The sequence below is a fragment of the Lissotriton helveticus genome, chromosome 7, assembly GCF_964261635.1.
Source record: "Lissotriton helveticus chromosome 7, aLisHel1.1, whole genome shotgun sequence".
NCBI classification, from domain to species: Eukaryota; Metazoa; Chordata; class Amphibia; order Caudata; family Salamandridae; genus Lissotriton; species Lissotriton helveticus.
This window is the reverse complement of record NC_136068.1, coordinates 794,937,432-794,960,032: the sequence shown is the minus strand read 5'-3', so window position 1 is coordinate 794,960,032 and position 22,601 is coordinate 794,937,432. Positions and strand designations below refer to the sequence as shown.

The 22,601-nt window shown below is 42.2% G+C and overlaps 1 protein-coding gene across 1 annotated transcript in view; it reads right to left on the bottom strand.

The window, feature by feature from the left end:
* The window catches only part of TRPC7 (transient receptor potential cation channel subfamily C member 7), a 1,084,504-nt gene that overhangs the window by 312,324 nt on the left and 749,579 nt on the right, over window positions 1-22,601 (bottom strand). Inside the window, exon 6 of the mRNA XM_078653219.1 lies at window positions 21,069-21,333. Coding sequence (XP_078509345.1) covers window positions 21,069-21,333 — 265 coding nt within the window. The remainder of the gene's footprint in view (window positions 1-21,068; window positions 21,334-22,601) is intronic.

Genomic DNA, 22,601 nt, shown 5'->3' with positions numbered 1-22,601 from the left:
GCCTTAATTCTTTTAGAGTGGAACTGAAAATACAGTTAGCAATACTTAATGTTTTTTTAATCTCAAGAAGGGGTGGTTTACTTAGCACTTTATAGACTGCTATTTTAGAACTTGCCACTAGCTGGACTAAAGTGTGAAGGAAGAAGCCAATTTTTGTTCTTGGCATTTGGAATGTGAAATTATTGAGAAAAGCATGAGTTTGTTTAATGATGAATTGTAGGAATTGAAAGCATATTGTTGCGAATCACTGCGGATGTGAAGTGTGGTAAAATCTTCCAAGAAGAGAGCAGAGTTGAAGCAAGCGTTTACCCATAGCCTGGGAAAGCTCAGGCGAAAAAGTTTTAACTTTCAAGGCAAATACATTGCAAAGAGAACTGTCAAACAACAAGCTAAGAGAGGAATGTGTCCTTAAAGGAAGTTGGGTGGTAAGGAAGTTGGGTGGTAAAATCAACATTTGCATTAATCTGGACTACAGGTTCTGGATTGCGCGTGCTGTCATCAATGTTACATCAGCCAAGTCATAATGATTGTGAAAACTTCAAGTGTCATCCAAAGAACGCGTGTAGACAATGATTCACGTCCATTCAGCAGTAGAGTGGTAACAGTGTGATATGTAGCCAACTGGTGTTCGTTTTGGAGCATATTGTCACAAATTTGTTACTAAGACATGTTGTGGTAGCTCAGGGCCATTTACAAAAATAATGTTATCCTTGAAATGGCCATTGTGGGGCAGATTTACAAGAAACTGACACATCCGTAGAGATGCGTCAGTTTCCCTGTGCCAGATTGCGATACCCTTGGGCTACCATGGATGGTGGCGCAATACAGCGTACCGTGGCACAAGGATTGACAGATGCATCAGAAATTCTGACGCATCTGTTGGCCCAAATGTCAGGCATTGCTGGAGTTGTGTCACAAGCATGACTCAACTCCAGCAATGCATGTTGAAGCCTATGCTTATTGCACTGTGTCACTCCTTACGCCTGCTTCAAGCCGGCGTAAGCTTTTGACGCAGTGGCATCCTAGAAGTGGCGCAGTAAAAATTTGTAGATTTCACTGCATCACTTTTACGAGGCTTTCCTGCGTGGGAACACCCACCTTGCAGACATTATACCTGATGCAGGTACAATGTGACTCAGGGCTTTACAATGTGACACATCTCCCTAGATGCGTAACATTGTAAATTGGCTGCATTCTTTACACCGTTGCTGAATCACAAAAGTGATGCAACGGCGGTGCAAAACTGTCACAAAGGGCTTGTAAATCTGCCCTGCAATTTTACTGCTAAAACTCTATAGAGCACAAACAACGTGTGGAAATTGAGTTTCAGTGAATAATTCTCATTTGCACATCACTGAAAAAAAGTGTTTTGATTTGCTTTGATCCTGTTAAAATGTTTGTTTTCATCACAAGTCAGATTTACAAAAAGTGTTTCATTTGTGCCTTCTTAGCTGCTGACATCTTTTGAATATTTGTGCAGTTCATTTACAAGTATTTAGATTTTGTGGTGTTTGAAAAAAACTGACATTTTACAGCCTTTCCTTTCATGCTCTGCATACTCCGACACGATTGTCACATAGTTCACTTTACATAATCCTCTCTCTTTGTAGCCAGAGACTGAAAAGTAAACACCATCTCCATGTTAAACAAATAAGCAGCTATTTGTCAGAAGACATAGCTTGACATTTGATCTTTGTTTTTGAGCGCACAGCAACTGTGACAAGAAAAATACAAGATGTAAGAGTTTCTTTACTGCTCGTTCAGCTTCTGAACTGTAGCATATTTATTTCTGGGGGTGATACAGCACACCTGCACCCCAACTTCCATGGCTTATGGGTTACAGACTTATTGAGCTGGAATGGGAACATTTCTCATTGATGTGGGCTTAAGTCTTGAATTCTTGTCATTAATTTCATCAGGGGAAAAGGGGATGACTGGCCTCAATTGTAACAACTGGGTTGTTAGACACTGGCGTCCTGGTCTCCTGTACTACAGAGCCCTTACCTAGGAACCAAGAACCCCTTTCAGCAATTGAATTTCATGGGAGTGAGACAAAGTAGTCCAAGACCTACTCATGGAAGGTGCCATGGGCTAGAGACTCGGCACCTAACAAATAACACTTAGCAGTTTGCTCTACAGCTAGCTCTTTTTCTTGAAAAATTAAAATATTTTATTACACACTACTGATTACTATGCACACATTTACAAATACATACAGAATGGCAAATGAAAATGCCTTTGGTGACAAACAACTAAAAGGGTAACCCCAAAATGTACCATGATAGAGGCACATCTCACAATCTATGCACCAACAAGCACTGCACCCTAAAACCACAACAAATATGCCTAATGCAACATAGTGGTTACAGTTATGCCTAATGCAACATAGTGGTTACAGTTAAAACCAGTCCCGTCTACGTGCCATTTCAGGGTGTCACCACAATCATTCATGTAGGATGAGAAGGTCAAAACATAATGCAGCTAGTACTCAAACATTTCAGAGTGGTGACATCTTTCAACAACATTATTCAGTACAATGCAGTGTACACGTTGTTCTTTCCATCTGCACAATTTTGGTAAAGCAATAAAATAACCTAGAATGAAGGATCAATTCACTCCAGTGGCAGAAAACGAACAATGTCTACCCTTGGATTAAAGGTCACTCTTGGTCTCTCTAAGAATGACCTAGGGTGGCAACCAAAGATTTAATTAGGAGCTTTTTTGAGGGGTGCCACACTGCTGGCAGCCACCCCAGAGCAAACCACCACTCTCCTAGTGGAACCACTGGCTTCCTGAAGACCCACCTGGCTAAATAATAAAATGTATTGACCTGCCCTGGATATTAGTGCCAGGTGATTCCATCAGTGGCACTGTCTTTGTTGCGCCTTGTCAGTCCCCCTTTTTTGTTTTTGTGTTTCAGTTTTGCACTCACATTCAATCGTATTATTGTAATTTGGTTGTGGCCTGGCCAAGTAGCGAAGCTGCATGTGAACTTGCAGAAGAGTTATGACTCTTAATTCTCCTGCTTAACACCATCCGTGCGGCGCATTTTCCCGCTGTGTGCTGAACTTTTAAAAAACCCGCGGTTCATGACGAGCTCAGCTCGTCATGAGCGTACTAGAGGTGTTCCTCATGACGAGCTGAGCTTGTAATGAGCGTCGAAGAGGTTAAATTCTATGGCCAGGGATATCGATGTACCTCTGCATATGGACCTAGGGAACACATGAGGCACACAGCAGTGCTCCCAAAACTCTGGACTGCCTGACCCTTAGTACAGGGAGTACAGTGGCACTTACCAGGATCTTGATCCACCTAAGAGGATATTGGAGGGTATATGCGTATGAGCTTAAGGTGCTAAATGATGTGTGAATCACTGGGGCCCTGGCCCTCCCTGGGGATTATTGCCAGTACCTATAGATTAGGGAACTCAACAGCTTTGCTGGTTGCCATGCTAGCATGTGCCTTATGCCACCAGGGCTCCAGAATTTTCTTGGGTTCTTATTGAGAAAAGTCAAGAGGTTTTCTCATCTGTTATCCCTAAGGAAGACTTCAAATGATCAAATTCAAATATCTCCATCTCCAATTTGCCAAATTACATTGGGATTGGCTTGCTTTGCTCCTGGTGGCAAGCATCCTAGTCTCTAAATGTTTGTTTCCTAAATATGGTGCCTTTGATTAGAATTATTGAAAAATTAAAGGAGAAACTGTAAGGAATTAGGTAAGACACCACCTAGACCCATAAAATAGGAAGCACTGAAGATGTGAGAGAAGGTAGCACGAGACACAGAAAGAGAGAAATACCAGAGTCATACTAAAAGAGCAGTGCATAAATAGTATGCCAGTTGGAAAAATTCTGCTCTGCCAGCAGAGTACGCAGAGTTTTGCCCACTCCCCATTCTGCTTGAAGCATGGAGCTCAGCTAAACTATGCCAACCACCATGTAACTGAGTTTTTTTCTTGCACGTGGCTTACAGACTTTGAGTTGGCGAGCGCAAGAGAGTATTTGTGTCGCCTTGCATGATTTTTGGGTGCTGGAACGTCTCCCTTTGAGATTTCTCAGCATGGGTGGCCACGGCAGGTCGCTACCATTTGCGTTGAGAAAGCTGCAGCTGGAGTGGAAAATCTACTCAAGCTGTAGAAAGAAGCAGTGCCATCTGGTCTGCCACATGGTGTGGTTTGCACTGATTTTACAGAGCAGAACAAGTTCTTTAAATGCATTGTTTGACATTGTAGTGCCAAATGATTTGTGGGCTGAATGTAAGGTGGCTGTACAATGGCCAAATGAAAAGCCTACCATTACTTTCCTGAAAGGTAAGGTTCCTCCTGAAGACATTGATTGGCTGAAGATCAAAAGAGCTTCTGAAGAAACAAAAGAATCTGTTCCTGATTACTATGATTATTATTACAGGTGTTTCAACAGCACAGTGGGAGAGAGTATCCTGAACTCAGTGATATGTGATTCTTTGCATTGCAGTCTGTTATTGGGTTGAGACCAGAGATTAGTATGCACATCTAACAGTGTAATCTGCTGGAAGACTAAATCGTTGGATGAGATTTTGAGATATGCAAAATGCTGTAGTGATGAACAGGAATTGAAGCAGAGAAAACTTAAGGAGGAATTGATGTTAGCCCAGATGAAGTTTGCACTGAGAGGGTTTCAGAATCAGTCTTTTGCAGGAAATCAAGGTGGTATACAATGTGTTGATGCACAAGCAGGTGTACACGTTGCTCAAGGAGAATTTGGTAGAGGTAGAGATGCTCCATCTGATCCAAATTCAGAAATGCATGTTGCAATCATAAAGAACATGACTCCTTGTCACTATTGTAACAAGATCGGGCATTGCAAGAGGGAGTCTAGATTTAATCCTGACAAAATAAATGGAAATATGCAAATTCACGGAGGAATTCAAATACAAATGCAAAATTTGCCAGTTTAGCAGATGCAAGTGCCAATGCAGAAACAAGCCCTAATAGTTCACGTCCCAGGATCCCAGATGGTTTCACAAATTTTGGTAAACCCTAAATTTACCTTGAATAAGTTGCCCAAAGCTAATTTGAAACCATCCCATAAACAAAATCAGAACCCGTTCCAACAATTTCCCGTATTTAATAAAAACGGTTTTGTCACCAACAATTCCCAATGATGGTACCTGAGAGGAGGGGAAGATTGCATGCTTAAAGCAGTCTTAGAGGTAAACCAGAGTTGTCCATTTGTGGAAGGCGAGGTGAACCGTAACTCCGCTTCATTATTAATTGATACAGGATCTACCAGATCCACTGTAAGGACAGTGGTAATCCCAGACCTCCCCTTCCCGGAAAGAAGATTTAAGTTGTAGGAGTTTCAAATAGACAGATCACAAACACAGTTTTGGAGAATGTCCCAGTAAAAATAGGCTAATTTGAAGAGAAACATCAATTTGTAATCTGTGGTTCAAGTCCAGTAAACCTGCTAGGGACAGATTTACTGTGCAAGTTTGCACAATTTACTGCACACCAGACGGTGTACAGTTTCAAACCCATGATGAGGATGCTGAGTTTAAAATGGCTCAACAAGATGCAGTTGCAGGGTTGTTTTCAGTGAGAACAACTGAGGAGTTACCTCCTGATTCAAAAGAAACAATGAATTCAGAAGTATGGAATTTCACAGGTGCAGAAACAGTCTGAGTCAGATTAAAACAAAATGCAGTCTATTCAAGAACACCACCATACAATTTGACACCAGAGACAGTTGTAGGAATAACACCTGTGATTGAAGACATGGCGAGCAAGGGACTTTTGAGAGAATTGGTTGAGAGTCCATGTGATTCTCTGACCTTTGAGTTTATTGAAGCCCAATGGCAAACATCGGTTAGTGCAGGACCTTCAAAAAATTAATAGCATTGTTGGTTCATGTTGCCCTGTGGTATTGAATCCAGCCAACATACTTTTCCAGATTCGGTGCACTGCAGAATGGTGCAGTTATTGATCTTTGTCAAGCCTTTTTCTCAGTGCTATTACATGAGGATAGCCAGTAGCTTTATTCTTTTGTGTCCCAACAGAGAGTTTGGCATGGTGTCAAGTCCCACAAGGTTATACAGAGAGTCCTTCGATCTTCAGCCAGATCTTGAAAAAGAGTCTAGAATCATTACAGATGCCCTACAAATCAGTGCATGTGCAATATATAGATGACCTACCTATGGCATCAGAGACACGAGAAGCATGTAAGCAGGATACAATTGCACTTTTCAATCACCTGGCTGAAAACAGACGTAAGGTATCCCCAGTTAGATTGCAATATTGTCAAAAAGAAGTACAGTATCTAAGACACAACATTGAGAAAAGAGCAAAAAAGGTGTCACCAGAGTGGGTAGAAGCAATTCTTCAGATGAATCCACAGCGAACACAGAGAGAAGTCAGGATGTTTTGGGAAAGGGTTGGCTACTGTAGACAGTGGATACCAAACTTTTCTCTAGTGGCTAACCCTTTACTTAGGCTGACACGCAGAGATGTGCCTGATCCATTTTCAAGGGACAACAATTGTTTGAAAGATGTCCTAGAGTTGAGAGAAAGTCTCATATGTGCCCCAGCACTGGGAATGCCAGATTGCAGTATGATGTTTACATTGTTTTACGGTAGGAGGGAGGGCTGTGCTCTCTCAGTGCTTACTCAGATGCAAGACAATGCAAAAAAGCCTGTGGCTTACTTCTCAACAACCCTTGACCCTGTGGCCATAGGATTGCCAGGCTTCTTTAAAGCGGACACAGCAATTGGTGTTGGCATAGAGAGTTGAGAGAGCATAGTGATGGGACATCCCTTAAATGTAATAGTCCCACACTCTGTGAAATTGATGCTGGACTGGACAGAAACTCAATACATGACTCACAATAGACTTACAAAGTACTAGCAGCAGATCCTAGCTGCGGCAATGTGATTTTGAAGCATTGCCAAATTGTGAATCCAATACATTTGTTGCCTATAAATAAAAGTGACTGTGGTGAAGTTGAACATGGTTGTCTAGATCCCACGGATTTATGCACAAAGCCATGACCCAACATTAAAGATAAACCTCTGAATGAGTCTAACTATATAAGATCTGTTGGCAGACCCTGCTTGAGAAAAACTAAAGGTATCCCGAGAGCAGAATACACTGTTTGCACAATTGATGATGTTGTGCAAACTTTATGGTTTCAAGGTATAACCTTGGCACACATTGCAGAATTGATAGCCCATACAATACCCTGCATTTTGACTTCCCAATGAAGAGTGACTTTATTTATCGAGAATAAGTATAGCCTTTGTGGTGACCGTGGCCATGGACAATTGTGGTCGAGAAGAGGTTTCATGACCTCTTGCGGTACACCCATACGTAAGGAAGACCATGTAAGAAACCTTTTATTTGCACTCCAGTTACTTATTGAAGTTGCAGTGGTTAAATATGCAGCTCACCAAAGCAGCAATGGTCACATTGTAGTCAGAAACAGGTATGCCAGGAGGTTGGACAATGTTGTGCACAGTTAACCTGTACATTTAATGGAACTTTCATATGTGAATCTGAGGAGGGCACTGTCTTCTCTATGTTGATGTCAGTATCTGACAAGAACTAAAAAAAGTGCAAGAAAATGACATGGCACTTCCATGGATACACACATTTAGGGATACATGTAATGACAAGGCTGTTTAGGCAGAACTGGTTTAACCCCAGATTTATGATGCTTGCAGAAGAATTGTGCTATTGTTGTGTGAAATGCCAAAAAATGAATGTAGGGAAAAGAACTCTGTTATACTGAGTCTCACAGGGATATCATGTGGTCCTTTTAACATAATGCAGAGAAACTTTATCAAGATGTCTGTTTGCAACAAGTTGGGATATGTTCGGGTCATAGTGTGCATATTCTTACAATGGGTGGAAGCCTAAACAACCAGAAGGAACTACAGTCTCACTGTAGTCAAACTGTTATTGCATGAATTCATATCCATGTATGGTATTGCCAGTTTCCCTGGAAACAGATCGAATGACACACCTTAACAATGAGGTCCTGAGAATCTTGTAATCGATATTATAGACTGAACAAATATTACACTGTAGTTATCGACCTAAAGCTTTTGGGATTGTAAAGCAGCTCAACAGGACAAAAAAATCATGCTTGGTGAATGTTTGTGCTACAAGATCACTTAAAATAAATACTTTGCCACTAGTGCTACGAGTATCCAAAGTATTCCATATCGGAGGATAGGTTTATCGCCCCATGATATCCTTATAGGATGAGCAATGAGATTGCCTGCTGTACCTGCAAATGCCCTTGTGAACATCACAAATGATATGATACTGGATTAGTGCAGGAATTACCTGATGCGGTGCATTCTGCCGCTCACCAGGTTACAGCTGCTACACCAGATCCAGATCAGGAACAGTATCACGGCCTAACTCTTGGAGAGTGGGTCATGATCAAGAAGCAGGTTCGGAAGAATTGTTTGAAACAGAAATGAAAAGGCCCCTTCCAAAGTGATCATAGTCATGAACAATGCTGTTAAATGTGCTGAAGTTCCGAAGTGGGTACCTGTTTTGCACACAAGAAGGGTGAGAAATCCTTATGAGGAAATTGTGTTCTTTGAACCTGAATGAAGAGCACTGGTGACTACATCCTAACAAGCTGACCCTCAACAAAGAGCAGTGACACAAAGATCACATAGTGGCCGAAAAGAGGAGAAAGGGGTGCAGAATTACAAACTATTGCACTGACTCAAATACCTGTCATTTCACAAGTGGCATGGAGGTCTCTTACGAATAAGAAGAGGCAAAGAGCCACATGTACAAAACATTTTAGCGGTCGCAAATGGGGAATTGGGCTGTTTGCAACCACTCGAGTATTTTGGCTGTACTAACCCTGTTTTGCAAGTCTGTAACTAATTATCGACTCGCAAAATGGGGTTTGAAAGTCGGTATTTGGATGGGGCGTGTCATGGGTGTTCTTCCCAAATAGAGAGTCGCAGGGGGATGCACAAATGTTTTTCAACTTGAATACAGTTACAAAACATTTGCAGTTTACTGCCTACTTCAAGTAGGTGATAAACAAGTCACAAACAGGAAGTGGTCCCCAGGGGACCCCGTGCTCTTTGTGAATGGCAGCAAAACATGTTTTAAGAGCAGGCAGTTGTCCTAGGAACCACTGCCTACTCTTAAAAAAGGAAACTGAAATGTTTAATTTTTCTTTTTGAAATGCATCCCATTTTCCTTTAAGGAAAACGGGCTGCAATTTGTAAAAAAAAGTTGCTTTATTTAAAAGCAAACTCAGACATGGTGGTCTGCAGTCCCCAGCAGGCAACCAGCCCTGCTTTTTGTTTGATTCCCAATGGGTTGCGAATTCTGATCTACCTCCTGAATATTGATGAGGTAGTTCAATTGTGACCCCATTAGGAATCTCTAAATGTGTTTGAGACACATTTATACATCACATTTTATGAGTTGCTAATTGTGAATTGCAAACATTTGCAATTAGGGACAAGCAATCAGACCTGTCTGAGTAGGATGGAGGTGATAAACAGTTTGGGCTGGATTATCAATTTTAGAATTAACGCATAGGGGTACTGTCCCAAGGCCATTCCAGCTCAAACAGACCCAAACAATTTCCCTTTGACCTATTATGGCCTGAATGGGGACTGAGGTTCAATAGAACATCCAGAAGGCAGTGAATCTCTAGGTGGTGCACCAATGTGACAGGCCTTCTGACTATATCTCACCATATCAAGAATCAGATAGACGGGGGCAGAACATTGATATCTTAATGGAAAAAGAGAAAGCAAAATGCTCCAATACATAACATATTAAAGGGACATTAAAAGCGAGGATGAAAGAAAGGATTATTTAGTTGGGACTCTCAAGCTCTAAAATTAACATGCTCTGAAAGAGGAGAGCCTGGGAGGGTGCAGGAAAAGAAAGGAAAATGGCTCAGAAGACAGAATGGCCTCTTTCAGAAACATACCCGAAGCAGCTTTCTCCAACCTCAGACACTGTCTGGTTGATATTTCAACATGGATGACTAAGAACTGTCTGAGGTTGAACACCGATTAAAAAAGATGTTTTATTTATCAATCGGCCATCCTCCCCCACTCGGACTTATGGTGGCCTCCCGAGCTCAATCCCCCACCTCACCCTGTGCCTTCGGCCAGGAACCTGGGGTTCAAGTTTGATTCTGCTCTCTCTTGTAAGACTCAGATCAGCCATGTCTCTTTTTCATGCTTCTGGAAAATGAAGTCCCTACGGAGATTTCTCCACCTCCTTCCCATGGACTGCAGAAAGACAGTGGTTCATGCACTCATCACATTTCAGGTGGACTATGCCAATAGTCTGTACCTGGGCCTGCCTGATAATATGATCAGGAAATTGCAGACTATACAAAATGCGGCCGCCAGGCTCATTAGAAATATCCCAATATGACATCACATATCCCCCCATTTATGGAGCCCACACTGGCTGCCAGTAAAAAGCAGGGTGGAATTTCAAAGCGTTCACTCTCGCCTACAGGTCAATCAAAGAAACAGGCCCCAACTAACTGAGAACAACACTCCGAAAACACCATCAGACGAGGACCCTGAGATCTAATCACCAAGTACTTTTGGTCATCCCCCTTTTCAAAAAAGCCAGATTAGGTGGCGAACTTTCACGGTAAGAACAGCTTACCTATGGAACTCCCTACCTGAGTTCATAAGGAAGGCCAACTCTGAATTTGCCTTCCGCAAATCCTAAAAACCTGTTTTTTTAGCCTTCCCCTGCCCTGAAACTTCTGGCAGTCTGCTTCCTCTTCCTGTACTGCGCAATTAGCGCCGGGACATCTCCGTTGGAGGTAGCGGTGCGCTTTATAAACTCCAAAATAAATAAATAAATAACCACATTGTCTAGAGAAATGGGTTTTAACGGCATGGGATGAGGGACTAGTTTGGGCGGGAGGGGGCAGGAAGTATGTATATTTGTTTTGAATAGATTGAAATAAAATAGTCGGTTTTACTAAACCTTAAATCTCCATTTTGATGCCATTGCATGTTAGATCATTTTTACACTTCAAGACTTGCATTTGCTTAAGACAATGGAGCAGATTTACTGCGTCTTCTGAACAACTCTCTCTAAAAGTTGCTATTTTCGGACTGTCATCGGGATATGGAAAAAACTTTAAGCAAATGATTCAAATGATCGAACTAATGGGGTCAAATATAGATTAAAATGCCATGGTGACAAAGTACAGACCCGGGGGACACTACATTTGCATTGTCTTTGCGAGGATTCATGAGCTGTTATTTTAACTTGAAAGAATCTATTTGATAGGAAATCTTCACACTATTTCAACACTGTTCCTCGTTTACCAATTTTTTTCCAGGGAAGTGAAAACAAATATTGTGATTTACAGTATCGAAAGCTGCAGTCAAATCAAGTAATATTTATTCTGTGGGAATACTTTTAACAGCCCTATATCGAAGCTCATTCAGTTCCAATATAGCTATCGGTTCTGTGCTGTCCCCCACAAAACCCAATTACTTCTGGTTGATGAAGGTTATTTTTCTCCATACAGATATATATGTGTTGGAATACTGCTTTTGTGGTATTTTACTACGGAACTGCATTTGGGACTGGTCTATACATAGAAAACATCTCTGGGTTTAACCCCGGGTTCTTTAGCAATGGAAAGGCCAATGCTGTTTTCAATGTGACTGGAACACTACCTCCCCTCAAAGAAGCATTTACGGTGATCGCTTGACAACAGTAGTCTTTACCTCGATAGTTAAAAGTAGGTGGCAGTTTCAATAAACTTGAACTTAAAAAAAAAAGTAGGTGGCAGTGTGACAGTGGAAGTGGAGGAGGAGGAGGAGCAAAGGTGTAAAAGGAAGAAGGAAAAAGTGAGAGAGCGAGAGAAGAGAGACAGAGACAGAAAGACAAAGAGAGTCAGAGAGAGGAAGAACAAGAATCAGTGGATTTATCAGTGCCAGTGACCGTGGGGATGAAGCAGGAGAATGAAGGTGAGGGGAGTGTGAGTCTGGAATCATGTAAATTAGTACTACTACTAAGGATCAATGGCAAGCAGGGTGTGGGAAAGTAAAAATAGGGATAGTTCAGGAAAATTAGATAAGAAAGGGACTTTCGTACTTTGGGCCAGATGTAGGTAAAAGCAGTTTTCAAGTACTTAATAGCGTTTTTTAGGGAATCGCTATTAAGGACTCGCAAATGCCATGTAGGTAGGAATCACAATATTTTTTACGATTCCTTAATATTCCTAAATTGCGAATTGCAAATTGCGATTCGCAATCAAGGAATACCTTCCCATTCAGGAATTGTGCACGCAATTTGCGAGTACCCTATAGGTACTCGCAAATTGCGTGCGCAATTGCAAGGGTGCAAGGGTTCCAGAGGGACACCCTGTTGCACCCCTGAAATGTGCATGTGTGTACATGTGGCACACATACATGCACTAAGAACATGAATGTTTTAACTTTGCTATATTGAGTGTCCGACAAAGATAAATACATCGTACAGGCATCTTGTAACGCTGCACCCATCCCAAGGCCGACCAAGGTCCCCCAGCTTCACATGGCACTTTTAATAAAGCAAAAAAGTGCTTTTGAAAGGAAATCGTAAATTACCACCAACTAGAAGTTGGTAATTCCGATTCCTTAAGGCCAAATCACACTTTCTTTTGTGCTTCTTACATTGCATTTAAGGGATCGCAATATGCGATTCCTTAATGCAATCGCAAAATAGGGAATCGGAAATTTTGCGATTCCTTTTTTTGCGAGGGGGTTTTTGTGTGCTACATTGCACACTGCTAATTTGCGATTGCAAATGCTGAAATTCAGCGAATTTCAGCGTTTGCGATCACAAATTGGCTTCCTACATCTGGCCCTTTGTGCGAGATGGCCCGACTTACCTGGAGCAGGCTCAAGAACAAAAGCGTTTGTTTATCAGGCATTTTGGTGTATTTTAGGGGGCTGGTTTAGTGTCCCATTTAAAGGCCTCTAAGAGCATATACCCTTGAAGTATGATTGGGGAAGATGGAGCACACAAGTGACACGTGGCACAAGGGAAGAATGGTCCAATGGAGCAGATCCCACCTGAGTGTTATAACAGAAGAGGAGAGGGATGAAAGATCGAAATGAAAAGTGGAGCTGTATGGCACAAGGAAAGCAAGAATCTAATGACGTAGATTTTGTTTGCGAGGCATAAACAGAAAGAAGGAAAAGGAGGAGAGTAAATGACAATGTAAGAAAAAGGAGGGGTTCACAAAGGAGTGATACTTCAGCAAAACAGTACTGGAAGGGCAATAGAAATTGAAGATGATGGTGACAACTTTAAGAAGGGGGAAAAATCAGGTTTGGGAAACCAAAAACACTTGTTTTGACCCACAAATCAAACGGTAGATGCTGGTAAGTTAAACTGGGTAACATCAGTTTTTTTGCTGTTCTTAATGATGGTGCACCTGTGGCATGAAGCAATTTATAGAATCAAATGATACTTTAATATATGAAACAGTATGCTTCATTGGTGATTTAAGCCACTGGATCTTTGATGAGAGTATGTATACGTCAGAAAAGGCACTTTAATCTGTATGCTGTACCTAAAGATGTTTGTCCAACAGTCGTTTTACAACCCCATGATGAAAGTGCAATTGAAGCTTGCGCATTTTTAAACGTACATTTGATAAACGAAGGCATAAAAAAACATATCTTTAAGCGTCTGATAGCTTGCCAATGCATTGACTTGCCAGTACAATGTAGTTCAACCTCAGGCTCCTATTAATCTTTATGTTGCTTGCAATGGGCCATTCAATAGACATAATTATAATTAATAGGTTGTCAGAAGATACCTTTACTAATAACACAGTTAGTACTATTAGATTGCAATTAGCATTCCAAGCATTTACAGCATTATATACTGCTATGCTAAATTTAGCATTTCTTTAAGCAGCATGCTCATCATCTGGAAAATGGAATTCTTCAACAGAATGTTATAATATGCAAATGATAATGGACTTTCCAGATATTAATGGCTTTCCCTTGAGCTATTATGATACGTAGAAAGTAAGATTCCGATTTGACATACAGGTTTGCAGAAGACCAAAGATGTTTTAGATTAAGACCCAGTACATTAAAAATGCATTATGCGACTATCTCATGTGATCTCCCATGAGTAAAAGCATGCCACTCGGTTTAGTAAAGTCATATGCTGTAAGGTCACATGCAGTACTGATGAAGCAAAGCTTCGCATATTTTGCGACTTGCCAAATTCATGAACCTCGTCTATGTGTAACAAGGTAATAATTTGTACGTCTTACTAACGTTTCCTTTATGTTTAAACGGGGTTCCCTGACGCTTGCCTATGTGTTTTACTAAAATAATTTACTCGAGTCCTTTAATATGGCCGCTGCTTGTATTTAGTTACTGCGCATGCGTCAGCCACACTCACGTGTCCTGACGTGTCTGCAGAGTTGGAGGGAAATTTATGCACATGCGTAATACATAGCTTTGCCAATAATGTGGTACTGCTCGTGCCACTGCTCTTGTATCTGTTTATATGTAGCTAACATTTAGACTGCATAAGTATATTTCGTAGTGATAAGTTGGAAGTACAAACCCTTTTATATGTTTTCATGATGTTATTTCTATGTATTAATTTGTTCTCGCTTACTTTTCATGTACCGCGGGAAATGGGGGTCTGACTGAGCCAAGTGCCATCTTGGAGGGCCTTTCTGCGCATGCTCCTCTGTCTGGGGAACTGACAACCTTGGCTGATGGAAATTGGCCAGCTGGCAGGGATGGGCAAGATGCTCCTGAGAACTGACCTGCAAACCCAGCAGAACGGAGTCATGTGTCCCTATTCCGCAACAATGTAAAATTGCTATTGTATTTTCCTGCAGTTTCTCATGGGAACCCCAATCTTGCTAGGCGGTACCCAGAGATGTAAATTAGGCATCCAAATAGTGTGTTTTGATTGGTGTGTTACCCAAATCCTACCTTTGGACCAATCCAAATTGAGGGATTCTGACACTTTGCAACATTGGGGGGTGGTACACTGCCCCAAAACAGTATATCTACCCTGGGTTCACCTAGGGAAATTGTCCGACTTGTCTGGTTTAGCTGACCTGTCACTGACCCATCGTACTCAATAGGTGACTGAAGATACAGTGCGCTGCGGAGCACTCTGTCCGAAATTGACCATAGACTAAGGTTTTGCTGAACCTTAAAGTGCTGGCGAAGCACTTTGCTGGGAGTTCGCTGACCCAATCGGGGTCTTGATCGATAGCTGCAGAGAGGGTGGAGCGCAGGCGTTGCTTCCAAACTGCGGGTGCGGTCCTGTCCTGAGCGGTCCTGTCCTGAGGGTTTGCTGTCCTGTCCTGAGGGTCCTGTCCTGATTCCAAATCTGAGGGTATCCTGTCCTGTCTTGGGTGTCCATTCTGCACCTGCTGTCCTTTGAGGGGTATCCTTCCTTGAGGGTTTCCTGTCCTTAACTGACCCGTGGCCAGGGTTTGGTTTCCACACCAGTCTAGGTAAATACTGCTCTAAAATTCTTTAAACTTGCACCTTTCTATTTTTTCTGACTTTTGCTTCAATAAAGAGACACCTTTGCACATGTTGATTTTTCCATGCTCTGCCGCAACTATTGAAACGTAAAGTCATTTGCATATTTTCTTGATATGTTCCCATGTTACCCTACCTGTTAGAAATCATATTTTGCATTGCATTCTGTCATTTCCTGATATGGTCTAGAACGGCCTTACTTAAATCTTCTAAAGAATCTTTGCCCTGAATGCATAGCGTTACTTGTTGCATCTTATATTAGTATTTTCATGATTACCCTGACTTTGTTTCTCTATAGTTATGTACTTTTCATTATCTTGATTTTTGATTGCCTTATTCTTGTAAACTTGATGCTTAATGAAAACGAACTTTAGATAAAGCTTTTAAAACTTCCAGTTGTCCGTGGTCATTTTACAACAGTATTAAATGTCATTTGAGTTGGTATTTTGCTGCCTTTCCTTTACAGCTAGCTCCCTGATCCGTTGAGGTCATAGGTACCCGTGTCGGTGGATGGTAAGTCGGGTACACTGAGTAATAACAGTAGGGAATTCACACAAATTGGTAGCAGCCCATGAAGTCACCCTGTCAATGAATAGTGTGAATTGAAAGTATATGGGCCCGAAGCCGGAAACGGCGAAATTATTGGCTGGGTGACCTCGCGCGCTCTATCAGTACTATTATGATTTGCACCACCGTGCAGTGTACATCGTATTGCAAATCAGAACTTTGAACTTTAGAGACTGAGGGCCAGATGTAGGAAGCCTAATACAGGTCGGTAACGGCAGAAATTACCGAATTGCGGCCGTTACCGACCGGTATTAGGCTTTTCAGATGTAGGGCCTAATTTAAGGATTCGGTAATTTACTGAATCAGTAATTTAAGGAATCAGTAAATTACCGAATTCTTAAATACCGATTCGGTAAACTACCGGATCCTTAATGTAGGAAGCACTCAAGTGAGTGCTTTTCACTTGTAAGGATTTGTTATTTACCACCAACTACAAGTTGGTGGTAAATATTGAAAACCCTAAAAAAAGCAAGTTTGTGCTTTTTTCAACTGTGCCATGTGGCAGACATACATGCCCTTAGGGCATGTATGTGTGCCACATGTGCACCTATGCACTATACAGGGGTGCAACAGGGTGTCAATGTGCCACCCTGCCACCCTTGTAAGTCTACCCCCTTTTACCGATTCGGTATTTACCAAATCGGTAATTCTCATTCATTCCTAAGGGCCTCCAGGTCCATAGGAATGAATGGGGAATACCGAATCGGTAAATACCGAATCAGTATTTACCAAATTTTACCGATTCGGTAAAATTTACCGAATCATTAGCTACATATCATTTACTGATTCTAAAATACCGAATCGGTAAAATTCGGTATTTTAGAATCGGTAAATGGTATTTACCTACATCTGGCCCTGAGTGCAGTAGCACAAGCTGGAAGTGAATAAAAAAAGTTACTTGTTTCTTGAGTGAGTTTTCTGCTTCAGTCATATGCATTGTCACTTGGCATGGAGACAGCATATGCATAGAGATCACTATGCAATATCTCCATTAAAATACAGCCTAAAGCTACTGTAGAAAGTGGAGGATTCCTTAACTTTTCATGGATCAGGGTTTTTACATGCAGTATAAGAAAAAAATCCATGACCGCGGTGGCGTGGCCAATATGGCAGCAGAGTCGGATGCTTCATGAGTGAGCTCTGAGTCGGCTCATACTTGATCCAGTGTAATCCTTGCCAACGCCATGATTGTCGAGTAGGATTTTTTACCCTGGGCTGCCTGGAGAGACGGGTTGCTTTTGTGTGATATAGAGGGCCAGATTTCTTTGTTGAGGCTGGAAAGAGATTCCGAAGACCCGTGGCCAAAGCTAGGTTGTGGGGCCAAGACCCGCATCAAGTTTGCCGCCTGCGGTGGATTGTGGAAGGACAGATCGATCAGGTGTGAGTGCCCCTGTGAGTCCCATGCTCTCCACGCCACTGGAGTCAAGCTATCCTGGCTGATGACGGCTGAAATCCAGAAACCGGTCCTAGGATGCTTGATTCCATGGGGCACAGGGTCAAGACTGATTTGCATATGGCTGGGTTCAAACTGGAATGGCATGGTGAGCAAAAAAACAATGGATTTAGGCCCCGATCTCTGTACTGGGGTGAATGTATGACATTGTTCTGCATACTGTACATCAACTGTTGTTTTTGCATCTGTCACCCCGAGGGGGACGGGGATGCTCAGACGTGAGTCCTGTGCTCTCCATGCCACTGGAATCAAGCTATCCTGGCTGATGAGGGCTGAAAGCCCGAAACTGGTCCTAGGATGCTTGTTTCCAGTCCAGGAAGGACCTGGCTTGGCAGTTCGGGCAGGACTGTTCCCATGGGGCACAAGGTCAAGACTGATTTGCATATGGCTGGGTTCAAACTGGAATGGCATGGTGAGCAAAATAAACGTTGGATTTAGCCCCAGATATCTGTACTGGGGTGAATGTATGACATTGTTCTGCATTATGTCCGTCAACTGTTGTTTTTGCATTTGTCACCCCGAGTGGAACGGGTATGCTCAGATGTGAATCCCGTGCTCTCCATGCCACTGGAATCAAGCTATCCTGGCTGAGGGCTGAAAGCCCAAAACCGGTCCTAGGATGCTTTTTTCCAGTCAAGGGAGGACCTGGCTTGGCAGTTCGGGCTGGACGGTTCCCATGGGGTACAGGGTCAAGACTGATTTGCATACGGCTGGATTCAAACTAGAATGGCATGGTGAGCAAAAAAACGATGGATTTAGGCCCAGATATTTGTACTGGGGTGAATGTATAACATTGTTCTGCATTCTGTCCATCAACTGTTGTTTTTGCATTTGTCACCCCGAGTGGGACGGGTATGCTCAGACGTGAGCCCCGTGCTCTCAATGCCACTGGAATCAAGCTATCCTGGCTGAGGGCTGAAAGCCCAAAACCGGTCCTAGGATGCTTGTGTCCAGTCCAGGGAGGACCTGGCTTGGCAGTTCGGGCAGGACTGTTCCCATGGGGCACAAGGTCAAGACTGATTTGCATATGGCTGGGTTCAAACTCGAATGGCATGGTGAGCAAAATAAACGTTGGATTTAGGCCCAGATATCTGTTCTGGGTTGAATGTATGACATTGTTCTGCATTATGTCCGTCAACTGTTATTTTTGCATTTGTCACCCCGAGTGGGACGGGTATGCTCAGATGTGAGTCCCATGCTCTCCATGCCACTGGAATCAAGCTATCCTGGCTGAGGGCTGAAAGCCCAAAACCGGTCCTTGGATGCTTGTTTCCAGTCAAGGGAGGACCTGGCTTGGCAATTCGGGCTGGACTGTTCCCATGGGGTACAGGGTCAAGACTGATTTGCATATGGCTGGGTTCAAACTGGAATGGCATGGTGAGCAAAAAAACGATGGATTTAGGCCCAGATATCTGTACTGGGGTGAATGTATAACATTGTTCTGCATTCTGTCCATCAACTGTTGTTTTTGCATTTGTCACCCCTAGTGGGACGGGTATGCTCAGACGTGAGCCCCGTGCTCTCCATGCCACTGGAATCAAGCTATCCTGGCTGTGGGCTGAAAGCCCGAAACCGGTCCTAAGATGCTTGTTTCCAGTCAAGGGAGGACCTGGCTTGGCAGTTCGGGCTGGACTGTTCCCATGGGGCACAGGGTCAAGACTGATTTGCATATGGCTGGGTTCAAACTGGAATGGCATGGTGAGCAAAAAAACGATGGATTTAGGCCCAGATCTCTGTACTGGGGTGAATGTATAACATTGTTCTGCATTCTGTCCATCAACTGTTGTTTTTGCATTTGCCAACATAAATGTAGCATCCCAAGGCACTGTCCTCAGAACACTCTTCTGCTTCTTCTTGGAAAAACATAAGAGGCCTGGACCTGCTCTCTGTTACTTAAAAGGAGCTCTGAAGAACTGGACCTTCTCTTTCTTGCACCCAGAACAAAGACATGGACTCCAAGGGACAGTCGGCTGACCTGTTTGGTGGCTACTGGGCTGCAAACATTTCTTGATGTTCCAAGCTGACCAGGACCAACTGAACCTAACCTGATCCTAATCTGGACCCTGATGCTAACCTCTGCTGGAGTGAGTATTGACCCCAAAGTGGTGTTCCTGAGGTGCTGGGACCTCGCCTACTAACACTGAAAACCTGGGATTTAGAAAATCTTCGAACTTTCAGATCTTCTAAGGACCAGGACAAACCACCCTATTCTATTTGACCAATTCATGACTTTGCTAAGAAATCAAGTTTTATCCAAAGCAGTATATCTGATTGAGTTAACCCTAGGTGAGAAGGTATCTGGTCTTGTGGAACTTTGCTCTGGATACAGCTGTAGTTTTTGCCCTGCTGAAGTATCCCAGCTCCAAAAAAGAGACTAAAGGGCTGATCTAGATCTTGGTGGCTGATAACCTGTCCGCCAAAACATAAATCCCATTATATCCTATGGGATTTATATTTAGATGGACAGGATATCCATCACCATTGTGATGTAGTGACCAGTTGGCCAAGATCTAAATCGGCCCCTAAATCCAAAGGAAAAAGCGTTGATCGTGCAACACACCAAAATTATCCAATCAGTGAGAGGAATTCCCTAGGGTTGAATTTTTTTATTTCTCCCACTTTGAGCTTTTTCCACTAAAATCAACAACTTCAAGAGTACATCACCCAAAACATATCCAACTTCCTTGGATACAGCTTGCTGTCTTGCCCTGCAGAAGGACTTCCAGCAAGTATTCCAGCAAAAAGACTAAGTCACAAGGTAAAAGCTCCAACCAGGGCAACACTATTTGGTGTAACTCACCAGGGTTTCAATGCAGTAGGCCTCAAATTGCACCTAGGTCCTCGTCTACTGTGTTTTGCGCTTTTTGGCAGTATAGTTACTTCAAACTTTAAATATTCATATCTCTGATTCCCCTTGTTGGATTTTTGGCATTTTGTTGTATTTTAATTCATTATTATTATCTAACGCAGTTTGAGATTTTCATTGGTTGGTGTTCTGACTTTAGTACTGTTTGGGTACTGCATAGATACTTTATGCATCGCCCTAAATGAAATCTGTCCATTCTCTGCTCTAGCTACTAAGGGATTGAGCTCAGGTTAATTTATTGACTTTGAGAGTTAACCTTGACAAGATTTGAATGTATTCATTGAGGTGGATAACTGCCAACCAAAGTGCAGTTTCTTACATACAGTAATAATAGTTTGGTTTACATTCTATTTGCTTCCACAGTGAGCATTCAGCAATTTAATGGTAACGTTTGAGGCCTCACCTCAGTAAGTATATCAAAATGATGGCACTTTGCAAGCACAGTAAGTACAAATAAGTAGTAGATATGCAAAGAGATCACAATGTATTATATTTATTAAATCAATTTATAAAGGTCCCATGTATACTTATTATTTAACATAATATGCCTACAATTGCCTATAAAGTCAAATGATTTATCAAATGTACACAGTGACTCTGTGACCTCCCCATGGCAACCCTGTAGTTTTCCAATGATATACTCACGTTGTAAAAGCTGGGTTGTATTTTGCACCAAGGTAGTAAGAGTAGAGGTTAAACATCCCAATCATGAAGGCAACAAACACCATGATGAAGATGACCATGAACTTAAAGATGTCCTTCACAGTTCGCCCCAAAGAAATTTGGAGGGGACCAAAGCTTTCATTGGCTGGCAGAATGTAAGCAATGCGTGAGAAGCTCAGTACCACTGCAATGGCGTACAATCCTTCTGAGATAATCTGCGGATCAGAGGGCAGCCACTTGTTCCTTGCTGAAACAAAAACATATAGTACCAGTTAACACAATAGGAATCACAGGATTATTTGTGACATGCCTCAAAAAGGTGAGAAGTAAGACTGGTAATCCTGGGGTTCATCATATTTGCTTTCAAGTATGGTGCTAACACCCTTGTTTTAAGAAATCAAACATTAACCTTTTCTCTCTTTCACACTACTGACTGTCTTTACTTTCTAGCATAATTCCACAGCCTGATAGCCGTGAAATATACCTTTCAGCAGATAATGTGAATATCATCAGAGATCTGAAAATAAATTAATAGAAATCACAGTTCCCTAGTCATAAAGACATTTGTTTATAAAGTATTACTTGTGTACTAGTGTTTTACTCACTCTTACTTGTCCTAGTGTATGGGCCCCAAAACATCTGAAATTGGAAAGAAATATGAATAGTTGGTGAATAGGTGTATACAATTTGTACAAATAGAAAGGATTGTGACCTTTATGCATATTTAATAATAGGGAGGTGTGATTCTGGGGCATGTTCACAAAGGTGCATAAGAGTACGGACCAGAGTACTTCTGTTGTCCTACTTCCTATATTCATAAATGCTTTCTAATCAGACACTTTGTCATTTTCTTTTCAGTATCATGGATCACTGAAAGTGATTTTAGAAGAGTAACCAAGCTTTAATACTGATGTCTCAATTGTATGCTTAGCATTCTTCTCAACTCCCAAAAACCTTCTACACTCTTAACATTTGTGACAAGCTATTTTGGAGAAAAACTATTGACCTAGAGAGAAATGGAAGCTCATGAAATTAAGGGACACTTTTTGTAACACTCTGTTGGCACCAACTACAAAATCAGATTTATGAGGTCACGCAAAGCCACTTTGCGTGGCTTCGAACGGCCTCGTAAATATGTAATAAGGCAAGGCAGCGCACATCTGCACTAGGGAGCCTTACTCTGCACTAGGGAGGCATTACATGGGTGTTTTGATGGGTGTTCCCATGCAACACCCATGGATTTTGAGTCTTCCGCAGATTCCTGTGTAAACCTGTGGATGCGCCAAAACCTTACGCCTCCCCAGGGAGAAAAATAACTTTATTTCTTCTAGTTTTGTTCCTCTTTCCATCTGTGCTGCATTCTACAGCACACATAGAAAGAGGAAAACAACTCCCAGGATTGTTTTTGTTCAGGAAGGTGCCCTTTTCTGCACAAAAACAATCCTTCCGACAACACAGGCACCCTTGCACCATGGAGCAAGGGGGCCTGAATTGGCACTAGGCTGCCAAAACGGC